At 34.9% G+C, this 13,849-nt stretch overlaps 1 protein-coding gene across 2 annotated transcripts in view; it reads left to right on the top strand.

Moving 5' to 3' along the window:
• Positions 1-844: 844 nt before the first annotated feature.
• The window catches only part of LOC107088506 (tumor necrosis factor receptor superfamily member 6-like), an 18,397-nt gene continuing 5,392 nt past the window's right edge, over positions 845-13,849 (top strand). The window contains exons 1-5 of one of the 2 annotated variants that reach the window (XM_015380765.1): positions 878-982; positions 1,510-1,566; positions 1,677-1,789; positions 12,019-12,156; positions 12,824-12,935. In XM_015380765.1, coding sequence (XP_015236251.1) covers positions 912-982; positions 1,510-1,566; positions 1,677-1,789; positions 12,019-12,156; positions 12,824-12,935 — 491 coding nt within the window. In that variant the 5' untranslated portion in view covers positions 878-911. Of the gene's footprint in view, positions 983-1,509; positions 1,567-1,676; positions 1,790-12,018; positions 12,157-12,823; positions 12,936-13,849 lie in introns of both variants that reach the window. The other variant, XM_015380851.1, reaches the window with a different exon arrangement.

The following is a 13,849-nucleotide window of genomic DNA, read 5'->3' as shown; positions in this document are numbered from 1 at the left end:
AAAAAAAAAAAAAAAAAATTATTATTTTTTCGGTGGCCCTACTCCTCTTTCGCAATAATAAGCCTTCCAGCAGCTATAAAACTAAAGGTACAACACCACCATCTAGTGGAGGAAGTGGAGTATAGCATCTTCAGGCATTAAAACGGCACTTTTATTGCGTTGTTTTATAACTTGGTGATTAAAAAATATATATACAGTATTATAAATAAAATATAAAATATATTTGCTAATTAAAAATATATATTTTAAAATGCGTGTATTTTTACTATCAAGATTTAGAGCAAGAATATAAAACTACAAAAGTTTTGATTAGTTTGATGGTATAAAAAAATATATATTTCTATTTTATTTTGAGTTTAGTAATAGTAGTAAAATGTATCTTTAGTTGTAGAAAAATCAAGTTGCTATTTTGTTTTCTGTTTTTTTATTTATTTTTATTTTTTTATGTATGAACCTTCCTCAGAAACACTTTTTCATTTACTGTAGGCTTTTTAATTTACTGTAGGCTTCCATCATTGTGAAAAACACCTTTGTACTATACGGTGGAAGAGAGATTCATATTGAGGTCTAGTGAAAAACCCGAGTGTTGATGGGTTTGTTTGGGATTTTCCACCTCATCTTACTGTAATATAAACAAGTCAGAAAAAAACACAACAAGCCATAAAACATATTTGATATTTTTCGATTTTGAAAAAGCAACAAAAAAAAAGTTAAACAACAACAAAATAATGATAAAAACCACAATAAACAAACCAATATTACGTTTTAAGAAGTAAAAATAAACTTAAAAAGGAAAAGAAAGATGAAGTTTCGAAAGCGAAAGTAACAGTTCGGTGGGTGTGGGTGTGGGGACAAAAAGTGACGCGGAAATAGTCCGACTGTTAAATAACTAGTTAGGTCTGGAGTTAACCATGGCGTTCTCATCTAATCGGGTTTCCAAAGGTTTAATTCTTCTTTTAATCGGCGTTTTCTGCTTAATAAAGTAAGTAAAGCTACATATTTACACTAACGCGGCATTTCCACTCGCTCGCTTTGTTTGTTTTCTTTTTAGTCACCTTGTTATGACAGCGGTCATATATTATCAGTTCGCTCTTCTAAATCCTTTATAATGTTTATAGTCTTAGGAAGGAATTTGGATTTGTCTTATAGGCAAAGAACAAAAGCGTTTCTAGTTATTTGTGTCTAAACAAGGTGTGGCCCGTTTGCATTTTCAAGAGTTAAAAAGTCAGAACAACAGCCTAGTTTTACCCATAATTCCAAGCCGTATTGTGCTAATAAAATACTCAAATACATCGTTCTTTTAAGATCTTTATTGCGGTTTGAAACATATTATATGGGTGTATTTTTTTTACCAACCGACTAACATAGTAAATAAAAGTACCACTGTCTGCTTTGCTATTGGTATCGTGTTTAAACGCATCACCATCCGTTTGAATTCTGCCATTTGTTGGGGTATAAATAAGGTTCGATCGATCAGTGATACCCCATCAATCAAACGTCTTTTTCCACTATTGCCAATGGGGCATACCAAGTGTCAGTGATGGGGGCCCGTAAGCAACGCCATTGGTTGGTTTAGAAGACGGATAACAACAAATATAAGAAAAATAGTTTATTGAGATATATGATTTAATAGATGGACGGAAAGAAAAATACTTTTCATCACTTTTCTTTTACAGTGTTTCGATTTCATCCCCGGTCTTTAATGGCACACATCTACGTGTGAAAAGGCAAGGTTGTCAAGATGGGACCTACAAGCATGAAGGCAGAGACTGTTGTCTCTGTGCAGCAGGTAGGTTTTATATGTTTAATAAAATCAACCCTTAGTTATTAAGGGGTCTCACTAACAGCAGGACATTGCATCACCATTAGGGGCTTAGTCCATTGAATATTCATCACTGGGAGGGAGGTTGGATTCACCCTTATATATGTCATAGTAATAGTTACTTGCTCTTAATTCTCAGCTTTGTCTTTATTTTGAGTGAAATCAGGCAAAACAGATTTGTTTTAGTCAAACTCCATGTTCTCCTTTGTCCTTTGTGTCTCCTTTGTGCTTCATTATTTACTGTAACCAACCAGATAGTCATTGTTATCCAATGTATGACATATGACTTCCTTAAATTGTCTCTATTTATTTTTTTCTCACCAGATCTGTTTTCCTTACTCCTTTAAAATAACCTAAAGTCCATGGTTTTAAAAATAACTAAACTGAAGTATACACAAATTTTAGGGGGTCACGAAACACCTTTTTCCTTTCCGATAGGATAACGATATTGCTGCTTTGAGAATTGGCCAATACCGATATTGATCGATATAATATTAGCAGGAATCAACCAGCTTTTTTTGCTTGTTTCGTATGGTTTGTTGTTAGAAAAGGCTACATTAAGGAATATTATTAAAAGGGGGAGCAAAAGTCAACAATAAAAGGTGTGAATACAAGTAACCCATGGAAAATTAAGCAGTAAAGTAAAGAAACATGTGCTTCTATCAGCATGAGACTAGATTATAGAGATTATAGCCGATAAAATACGATAATAGTTTTTCTTCTAAAATGGGACCGATATTTGATATTAATATCGAATAGGGATATCCCTAATAAGTTTCTAAATTAACTCAACTCAACTTAAACTTTATTTATAAAGCACATTTAAATCAACCGGGGTTGACCAAAGTGCTGTACAGGAATCACAGTTGCAGAGCATAAGAAAAAAAAAAACCTGAAAGCTAAAATACATCAACACAATACAAAAAGAAAAACTGAAAGGAGATAAAATATAATAGGATAAATGTTTGAATTTTAAATAAAATTTTGCCAAATGTCCCCTTAGACTTGATTAAAAGCCAGGGAGAAGTAATGTGCTTTTAGAGAGGATTTAAAAACCTAAAAGGAGCCTGCTGGTCGAATATGCCAAGGCAAGTTATTCCAGAGTCTCACTGCCATAAAGGCACCATCACCTTTGGTTGTAACGCTGGTTTTAGGCATGACCAGTAGCAACTAATTAGAGGATCTCAGTGTTCTGATCGTGTTCATGGATTTGGAGAAGGTCAGTCAAATACTGGGGGGGCTAGACCATTAAGAGCTTTAAAAACAAACAAAACAATTTTACAATCTATTCTAAAATAACCGGGATGGATTACAGGCTCCAGATGTCTGTGTGTCAGGTACCCTTTCACTTTTGATAAAATTCCCAACTGGTAAAAGCTGTTTTTTTTTTTTACGACCGAACTAACCTGGCGATCAGGTTAGTTCGGTGCAAAAACAGGTGATTTGCAGTCTCAGAATCTGCTTTTGTTATGTTTTCATGGCTCACGGCTTCAAAGGTCCTACCTACCTGTTCCTCCTATAAATATTCTTTCTGCACATGTTCCTCATGTAAACCTTCTCGCTGTAGGTGTTCCTCTTGTACATGTTCCTCCTGTACACATTCTTTGAATATCCAGGAAGTGGTCTACCTTACATTTTTTGTAAACTCTGAAAAAATTCACACTGATCTTAAGCAATGTAGCTAAAGTTGGAAGGTTGTAGTAGGCTACTATTTTGACCTTAGAATAGGTCTGTCTAACTTCTTTTTTTGTTTGTTTATTTGTTTTGGAATGCATTTGATCATTGTTGAAATGTATTCAGATCCACAATTTATAAACATGCCAATCCTGGCATGACCTATTATGCTTATTAGACGCTCTATAAAGTAATGGTTCGATTGGTGAAATCTATACATAAAACCAAAATTGAGTCATAAAAGGGCGTTCAACCACGCTGCCTTTTATGCAAGAACTTCCACTTCCCAGCAGAACCAAATCAATCTCTTAGATTTTAATTAGATTTTGTCTTTCGGGGCATTCTTCTGTCTAACTGGAAAATACCTTTTGTTAGGTGGGTCACAAGATCTGAACGCTTGGGTCTAAAACCACTAATGTCTTTGGAATAGTACAGAAAAATATTTAGGGAGGAAACTTAAATCACATCTATTTATGAAAAAACAGTTATCTGTCCAGAAGGTATACCAGTCTGCAGGTATGACTCTTTTTAGGGAAAAGACGTTTTTTCCCCCTAAATTTAATGTAACCCAATGGTAATACTACATGGGTCACTTATTGTTGTTGACTGCTAGTCTCTGTTGATTAATTCTAATATTCTTCACTGCAAAATGAGTAATTAAGTACAGTATGAATGATTTGTGCTAATAGCAGTATCGGTCAATTCTCAAAGCTGCAAAACCAGAATTGTATCAGAACTGAAAAATATGTATCAGGACATCCCTATTTTGCCCCTAAAATATAAAATTAATTGCATTTTTTTACATAACAACATCAGATTTGTTTTCGTAGCTGCATAAAAATGCAGACACGGGTTCTTAAATTTAGTCCTCGTTGTAACATATTTGTTTGAGAGTCTCTCCTCAGATTGGAATTGGGAGTTTAAAAGAAAATCATGCTGATGCTCCAACAGGGCGGAGCTGCTTCGGTAGCTCAGATTGGACAGGTTTTATCCAACCTGAATTAAGGTGATCTTAAACACCTCACATAAAATAGAGAGAAATTCTGCTAAACAATAACAAAGCTAACTAAAAAAAAAATTAAACAATGCTGCACAAACACACAAATGTCGTAATATTAAAAAAAAAAAAAACTTTTTGTCATGTTTTAAAGTTCAGATCTTACACAGTTTTTTCTTTTTCAGTCCTTACCTGCTTTGAGTCCTACAACAGTGGGACCTCTCAGTCTTCAATTGCAGATAAATGAATTAGTTGGTTTCAATATAAACTCTGACAGGATATTATTACCATTGAAGAGTCAAGCTTAAATATCCAACAACATCCAGAGAAGTGTTATGCATTGTTCAGATAATCTTTGTATCCTGTCTTTAAACTAAATATTTGTATTCATCTAGACAAGGTGTGCAGGGTCATAAAAGGTAGTAAAAGAAAACCAGTACCATAAAAAAACTCTTCAAAAGTAATAAACATGATCTGTCAGTTTTCTTTTTTGATGACGGCCCAAATTTACATTTTTCTCCCTCAGTTTGTGTTAAAGACTTATTCCTAAAAATGTGAATTAATTAGGAGTGGACAATAATTCCATATCACTATAAATAAGAACATTATTCAGGAACTATGAAGCTAGATCCAGCAGAAGGAGCTAGTTTACTTTCAAAGTCAATGTTTGACTCACATCAAGAAGCAGCAAAAGGTCCTGCAGCGTGTCTGAGTGCAGCATGTCACGAGCTTCCACATCAGAACACACCAGAGAAGCTGATCTAGGAGCTGGCAGGGAGACAGACACAGCGCTGCTGATGCAGATCGCTATGATCACTCCCCTGAAACAGTTTTTCAAAGCCTAAATTATCTTAAAATGTTAAAACCTGCCGGCAATTTGGATTACATAGAAAAATGCCTTCCAGCCGCCACGAACAGTAGCAGAGAACGCTGGTGAGTGGGCCGGAGGCTGCTGTTGAAAGGGATTCCCAACGCAGCGCCAGTGTACGGGGTCTGAGAGGCTGCAACAGTGAAATTATATTTAAAAGCAGGATCATAATCTTTATGAACTGACTACACAGATTAAGTTTTCAGGTTGACTTTCTCGCTTAGAAACATTAAAACTACTTTTCACCCACTGGTAAACACACAGTAAATATAGTAAAGCTGCTCTCTGCCATTGAACACAGGAGTAGCAGAATCATCTGGACACACTTTACTGGACGCGCTTCAGGAGCGTCAAAGCTGCTCTTTACACGTTTCTGACCTTAATGTAAACAAGCACAAAAAATGTAGCAGAAGCTGTTTTGCTGCTTTCAGCATTATGGTCTGGACATAGCATGACTTTTAAACCCATTTTTTTTTAGATTTTAATATACATTAGAGTATATGTCACTGACTCATGTTCGGGGTCTTATTAAGTTTTATGTATTTTGTTTTTGTAACACAAATATTTCTACAGTAATCTTTAAAAGCGGTTTTATAAATATAGTAAAATGATTTTCATAAGTTTTAACAGGATTTTGGTTTGGGCATTATAGGCGGTCTTTCCAAGGATTTAATGGAGGCTGAAGTAAATAATCGGATTAATCGATTATTGAAATAATCCTCAACTAATTTAGCAATTGACTAATTGTTAACTGGAGTAAAGAAACTCTTACATTTTTTTTCCAGCTTTTTTTTTTTTTCATTTCACTGTCACAAGTACAGAGCAACAAAATGAACTCTCAGCATTTAACCCAGCCCCTTGGGGAGCAGTTGGCTGCCATTGTGCGGCACCCAGGGAGCAGTGTGGGTTAAGGGGTCTTTGCTCAGGGACCCAGAGAGGCAGTATTTATTCCCTTACCACTAGGCCACNAAAAAAAAAAAAACTTTTTGTCATGTTTTAAAGTTCAGATCTTACACAGTTTTTTCTTTTTCAGTCCTTACCTGCTTTGAGTCCTACAACAGTGGGACCTCTCAGTCTTCAATTGCAGATAAATGAATTAGTTGGTTTCAATATAAACTCTGACAGGATATTATTACCATTGAAGAGTCAAGCTTAAATATCCAACAACATCCAGAGAAGTGTTATGCATTGTTCAGATAATCTTTGTATCCTGTCTTTAAACTAAATATTTGTATTCATCTAGACAAGGTGTGCAGGGTCATAAAAGGTAGTAAAAGAAAACCAGTACCATAAAAAAACTCTTCAAAAGTAATAAACATGATCTGTCAGTTTTCTTTTTTGATGACGGCCCAAATTTACATTTTTCTCCCTCAGTTTGTGTTAAAGACTTATTCCTAAAAATGTGAATTAATTAGGAGTGGACAATAATTCCATATCACTATAAATAAGAACATTATTCAGGAACTATGAAGCTAGATCCAGCAGAAGGAGCTAGTTTACTTTCAAAGTCAATGTTTGACTCACATCAAGAAGCAGCAAAAGGTCCTGCAGCGTGTCTGAGTGCAGCATGTCACGAGCTTCCACATCAGAACACACCAGAGAAGCTGATCTAGGAGCTGGCAGGGAGACAGACACAGCGCTGCTGATGCAGATCGCTATGATCACTCCCCTGTAACAGTTTTTCAAAGCCTAAATTATCTTAAAATGTTAAAACCTGCCGGCAATTTGGATTACATAGAAAAATGCCTTCCAGCCGCCACGAACAGTAGCAGAGAACGCTGAAGAGGTGAGTGGGCCGGAGGCTGCTGTTGAAAGGGATTCCCAACGCAGCGCCAGTGTACGGGGTCTGAGAGGCTGCAACAGTGAAATTATATTTAAAAGCAGGATCATAATCTTTATGAACTGACTACACAGATTAAGTTTTCAGGTTGACTTTCTCGCTTAGAAACATTAAAACTACTTTTCACCCACTGGTAAACACACAGTAAATATAGTAAAGCTGCTCTCTGCCATTGAACACAGGAGTAGCAGAATCATCTGGACACACTTTACTGGACGCGCTTCAGGAGCGTCAAAGCTGCTCTTTACACGTTTCTGACCTTAATGTAAACAAGCACAAAAAATGTAGCAGAAGCTGTTTTGCTGCTTTCAGCATTATGGTCTGGACATAGCATGACTTTTAAACCCATTTTTTTTTAGATTTTAATATACATTAGAGTATATGTCACTGACTCATGTTCGGGGTCTTATTAAGTTTTATGTATTTTGTTTTTGTAACACAAATATTTCTACAGTAATCTTTAAAAGCGGTTTTATAAATATAGTAAAATGATTTTCATAAGTTTTAACAGGATTTTGGTTTGGGCATTATAGGCGGTCTTTCCAAGGATTTAATGGAGGCTGAAGTAAATAATCGGATTAATCGATTATTGAAATAATCCTCAACTAATTTAGCAATTGACTAATTGTTAACTGGAGTAAAGAAACTCTTACATTTTTTTTCCAGCTTTTTTTTTTTTTCATTTCACTGTCACAAGTACAGAGCAACCAAATGAACTCTGCATTTAACCCAGCCCCTTGGGGAGCAGTTGGCTGCCATTGTGCGGCACCCAGGGAGCAGTGTGGGTTAAGGGGTCTTTGCTCAGGGACCCAGAGAGGCAGTATTTATTCCCTTACCACTAGGCCACAACTCCCCAAAACATGCCTTTAGTTAACAGAGCAGTAATTATACAAAGATTAGGAAAAAATAAATAATCCCTGCATCGTATTGACATTTTCGTCTGTCAATATGTTCTAATCAGAACTCTTCAAGTAAAAGATGTTTAGTTTCAACAGGTTTAATTTCTAAAAAATCTCCTTCAAGGTATCTTTTACTATCTGATTATTAATCAGTTAATCGAAAGAAATAATGACAAATTAATCGATTTGCAAAATATTTGTTAGTTGCAGCACTATCTTAATAATGTTTATATTGATGTTGTAATTATATAAAAATCAAGAAATACATTGTAATATAAGCTTATTATTGCCCAGTCCTAGATTTAATCTACCCTACATTAAGCTGGGCAATATATCCGGGCTGCACAACTCAAATTAGCCATGCCTACTTTTATTTGAAACCCTATTTCATTGGCTACAAAGCCAAACAGTACATCTTATTAGAAATATGCCAAGCATTAGCTATGACCAGTGAACTTTTCTGACGTTATGTGATCATTTTCATATGACTGAATATTTGTATTATGATAATGCTGGATTACTTTTTATCTGTGGACCCTTATGGATGAATGGAGTATAAACAATTGAAGACTGTATTTATTTGTTGTCGCAGATGTTTTTTCATATTTATGTTTTACAATCCTGCTATATCTGTGTTAATTGTGCTTTGGTGCCTGCTGTATCCATAAAATTAACTTAATGGTAGAATCGTGGAGAATCTAAGATTTATAACGATGTCTAACACGTCGATATTGGTAAAAGTTTAACCATTGTTATTTTCATGCGTTGTTAGGTCGAAATATATCTAACCAACAGTGGGCGAACCGGTGGATTATAAGACGTTAAAAATACTTTACACAATTTATACATTTCTTATAAATATTTTGGGAAATTATTTTGACTTATTTTATTGTACTATTATGTATATTTGGATTTTCAATAAATTATTTGAAGCCTGATCAACACAAGTTCATGGAAGTTACATTGTCATGGCAACGTCAAGCAAGCTGGAGTTTGGTATCCCACATACAACTGCAGACTAGTAAATGTACATAATCTAATGACAGAAACGAGGAGGAAATACGGCACAGAAACAAGTTTCGGATTCGTTATGAGAGACTTTATATCCATGAACCCAGAACACCTTAATTGGACACCTGTAAGCAGGCAGGGCACCCTGCCTGTAGCTCATAGTAAGAGCATGGTGCCTCCATGCATTTTCATATCTATTCATGCAGTTTAATGTAACCATAGTATTTTAGAGAGTTATTTTGATATTGTGTTCTTTGTGTAATGGATAACTGTTCAATAACGTTTAAAATGTATAATAATATAGTCAGTTCATGCTAGCTTTAATTTATTATAGCGTTATTGTGAATTTTAAGTATGCTGCATATTCACCTTAGAACTGATGATGTCTGTGTGTTACAGACCCTGGTTGCAGGCAATGTGTAGTGAAGTGTATATGAAATAAATTAGTGAATTCCAATCTGTTTATTAATTTATTTTTATTCTATTTCAAATAGGTCTAGAGGCTCATGGGTCTTTTCTCTAGAAAAAAAACAAAAACATTTTCGCAGCACCCCATGCTAGTAGCAGTTTAGGAAAGCGATTCAGATCACAGTTACACAACACTGCTGACTCAGCTGTGTTTCATTTACCTTTGTTAGGAAGTATATTGCCCCCCTGAACTCGATTACAACTCTGGGCTTTTCCCCAGATCTTATTGGAAATCCTTAGCCCTGCTTTTTGCTCCCATTTATTGTTACTATATAGGATTTTATCATTTTGTGTGTAATCGGTATGTGTTGTTTGTTCCTTTTTACTCCAAACTTAAAATCTTTGTTCAGTTTGAAACTTATACTGAAGGGAGACCATATACAGTCTTTAAAATATATATATTTTTCCCATTCCACAGAACTAGCCTGCTTTATGCCACATCTGCAGTGCAGCCATTCTCAACCTTGGGTTCGTAAGATGATTTCTGGGGATTTCCAAATCATTTCTAAAAAATAAAAAATATGCCAGAATTAATGTTGCTTCTGAACAGACATACAAAGCACAGCGAGCGATTGGTCTCAAACAGGCATTTTTTTGCTCAAAACCAGCATCCAGCATTTAAGAGAATGCTGGAGCGGTGGGCTATGCGAGTGGAAAGGGGGAAATGCTGAAATGACATGTAGCTGAGAGTTATGACATAACCGTTCAAGCTATGAAAGGAATTATTTGCTCACACCTAAGTAGCCTGTTTGAAAGATTCAATAAGAATTCCCCACATTATGAGACTCTGCAAAAGTACAACTGGAAAGGCTAGCTTTTCACCGCATATCACCTGTTATCAAAGCTGCAGGACGCCCTGTATGATCTCTCCTATGATCGTGCTTTACAGATTGCGTGCTGGAAGAGTTATGGTTGTCAGTAGCAACAGATTATGCAGCACTGCTAAAAGCTGCAACTGATGTTTTGTTTCCATTTGCATCCACATATCTGGGGGAAAACACCTTTTCTGTGCCGAAATATGCAAAAAAAAACAAAAACAGTTTACGAATCCTCAAAGTTGAGTGATTTCCTTTTGGCTGTTTGTGACATGAAGATAAGAGGCTGCTCTGTTAAAACAAGCAGGCCCAGCTGTCATGTTAAATAGTTGCAGAAAACATCTCTGCTTTGGACCAGGAAGTTATTTTTCATATTCAAGCTCTCAGAAAATATTGGCTGTTTTCTAGTGTGTTTTGTTAAAGTTTAGTGTGCTCTGTTATCATTTTATTCCATTAAAAAGAAAATAAAGTTTGCGTTATTTGCTTACATTTTAAATGCAAAATGATGGGATGTAGCTACCGCTGTCATTTGGCTTACAATAGTGTAAGATGGGTCTAATTTTACTTTTCATGACTGGAATTGTATATTCAATTCTTAGTTTCTTTCCATATATAGAAAAACCCTCTTTGTTCTATACCCTGAATAGATTATCACTCACTTCAATGGGAAAGCTTTTGATCAAACATGGTAATCAATTGATTATATTAATTTTAATACTCCTCAAATTCAGATTTAAAAAGGGTAGAAGATTCCTTCTTTGAAGATCTGATTTTATTGATAATGGAACTTCGTTGGGTGGTCATAATTAGGACATATCTTTTACGCCGCAGAATTTTAAAACAGCTTACCATTGTAATTCATAAATGTAACCTAGTTTAGATTCATTTTTTAGTTTTGGATATATAAGTTTGTAGCCAGACAAATTCACAAAATTATCAAGGCATGAGCTCCACAAACAATTCAGGTTCCTCCAAACATACCAGTGAATTGTCTGAACACATTGCAACAGCTTGTTTATTCCCAGCAGGCATAACCTTCATTTATTTCTTTTTCTGCCTCATCAGCTGGCATCAGGGCTCATTAAATGACAAATAAGAGGGCTAAAACTGTTTTATTCCATGTGCTCAGGTGAGGGAAAGCTTCACATTAATCATCAAGAGAGCCCTTGGTTCATTATAGAGGAATTGTGTTAGTAATATAAAAGTGAACAAACAAAAAGAGGAAACGAATCAGATGATTAAGTGCTGCAATCCTGTCCCTACCCTCATTAGAAATGACAGAAATAACTGCATCTTTCTAAGATGGAGATCTTTTACTAATCATCATGGTTATTAAAGGGGACAGTTTAGTGATTAATCCCATTAATCAGTATAAAAATGGAGATTTTCCTGCTTTTATATAAAGTTTAAAGTTAAAATAATAGTTAATAGTTATTCATTCACAAATTCATCATGAATTTTATGTGATAGACCAACATTAAGTTATGCATTATAAAATAATATATGGTTTTAAAAATGTTTTATACATTTAAGTCCTAGGAGAATCCTATAAGTCCTAAAGGAAATTAAGTTAGAGCAACCAACTTCTTTATCTCCTGATTGTTATATTTTTTTGTAATTGCAGGTCAGCGGTTAAAGAATCACTGCACTACATCTCCAGATGACAGAGAATGTGAATTCTGTGAACCTGGTATTTCCTATAACAGTGAGCCCAACTCTAAGGAGTCTTGTGAACCCTGCACATCCTGTTCTCATGAAAACGGTAAGAAACATTGCAGGACTTAGACTTAGACAGATTTATTGTGATTTTGTACACGCAGAGTGTATAGCTGTTCCTTTTCTACCCCCATTTAATGCTTGCAGGGGGGCTGGTCCCACATCTTGATGTGTGGACACACATCAAGATATCAGATTCAAATGTAAAAGGGCTTACTCGCTTTTGTTTTGATTAAGTTTCAAAGTCGTATTTGTTTGCAAATAGATCACAAACCATAATATAGTAAAAGCAAAACAGGTTCATGTTAAGAACCATTGAGCCAAATAACTAATCTGTTATGTCAAAAATGCATAATTGAGACTGAGAGAATTTGTGTTGTCTGTTGTTTGACAGACTCTTTTAAGGTCATACTCTGTCTAGCTTTGAATTTACTGTTTGCTTGTTTTTCAGCAGAAAGACATAACTGCCCTGCAGTCTCATATCTATTTATGTTTCCTCATTTATGCTGAAATGTATTAGCAGCTATGCAATTTGCACTTTTTGCACACTGTAATTGCTGAATTATTTGTCATATACTAAATGTGATAAAGTCCAACCAGATGATTTTAAGGAAGAATTGAGGTAAAGCGAATAAATATGTTAAAACAAAAGAATTAAAGCCTATTTCCAGGGTTTTTGTGTGCTAATTAGAACTTTTTTCTTGGTCTTTTAGCTAACTTAGAAGTAGATGAACCTTGCACCCCTTATAAAGATACAAAGTGCAAGTGTAAGGCCAACCACTACTGCAACAGTGGAACCTGCAAAATCTGCCAACCATGTGACAAGTAAGTTTGCCTCATTCAGATCTTTGTATTCAGCCATTTTTAAAACATGTTTTTATTACACTTCCTGTTATATCACTCTATATTTGTTAGGTTTTGCTTGAATTTTTTATGAACTGGCTAAATCTCTCCTCTCTTCTCTTCCTGAATATGATTTAAAAGAAAACAAAATAATGAGGATTTTGGTAAACTGGAAAAAATAGCCTCTGGATCATACAGCTAACATACAGAAACCACTCACATTGAATAATATATTTGTAGCTGTTATTTATAATTATAATGATGATAATATATTTTATTTTGAAATGACATTTAACTACTTTTAAAGATGCTACGGAGTAATAAAGTTTAAAAGCAACAAAGGCAAGCAGTCAGAAAATACCATGCATTAAAGAGGATTTTAAAAAAGTGGGTCAAGATTCAAAAATGAGGAGATCAACAGTAATGGATGGGTTAGATTAGCATTAATTGATTAACATGATGGAGACACTGATAAACAAATTAAAATTGCATGTAAAAAGCACTATGCTTAACAAAGCAACAGGTGAATCCTAACATATTTAGCAATGTTCGACAAAGCTATTAATATTTAATTTTATAATTTTCATAAGGACATAGAAGATAACATCTTTTTATTAGTTTGGAAAATTACCAATTTAAATTACCAAAGCAGCAGCACCAGCCTAATATACTAATGTCACTGGTATATAAAAATGGTGATATAATACAATAGCTTGTGTCAAAAGCAGCAAAAATACAATCATGTTCCCCAAACAGCCTTTAATCAACAACTATGTGTTCAAATTTTTTGATAACAGAGCTATTCTCTGCCTCATTTCAGGCACATCAGACCTAATTGGTTACAGACAGCAGATTAAAACCTTTCTGACTCTTAATGTCCAAAAAACACAAGAACT

Source organism: Cyprinodon variegatus, unplaced genomic scaffold (genome assembly GCF_000732505.1).
Source record: "Cyprinodon variegatus isolate N-32 unplaced genomic scaffold, C_variegatus-1.0 Scaffold1, whole genome shotgun sequence".
In the NCBI taxonomy this organism is placed as follows: Eukaryota; Metazoa; Chordata; class Actinopteri; order Cyprinodontiformes; family Cyprinodontidae; genus Cyprinodon; species Cyprinodon variegatus.
The sequence above is the reverse complement of the archived record's forward strand: the minus strand, read 5'-3'. Positions and strand labels throughout refer to the sequence as shown.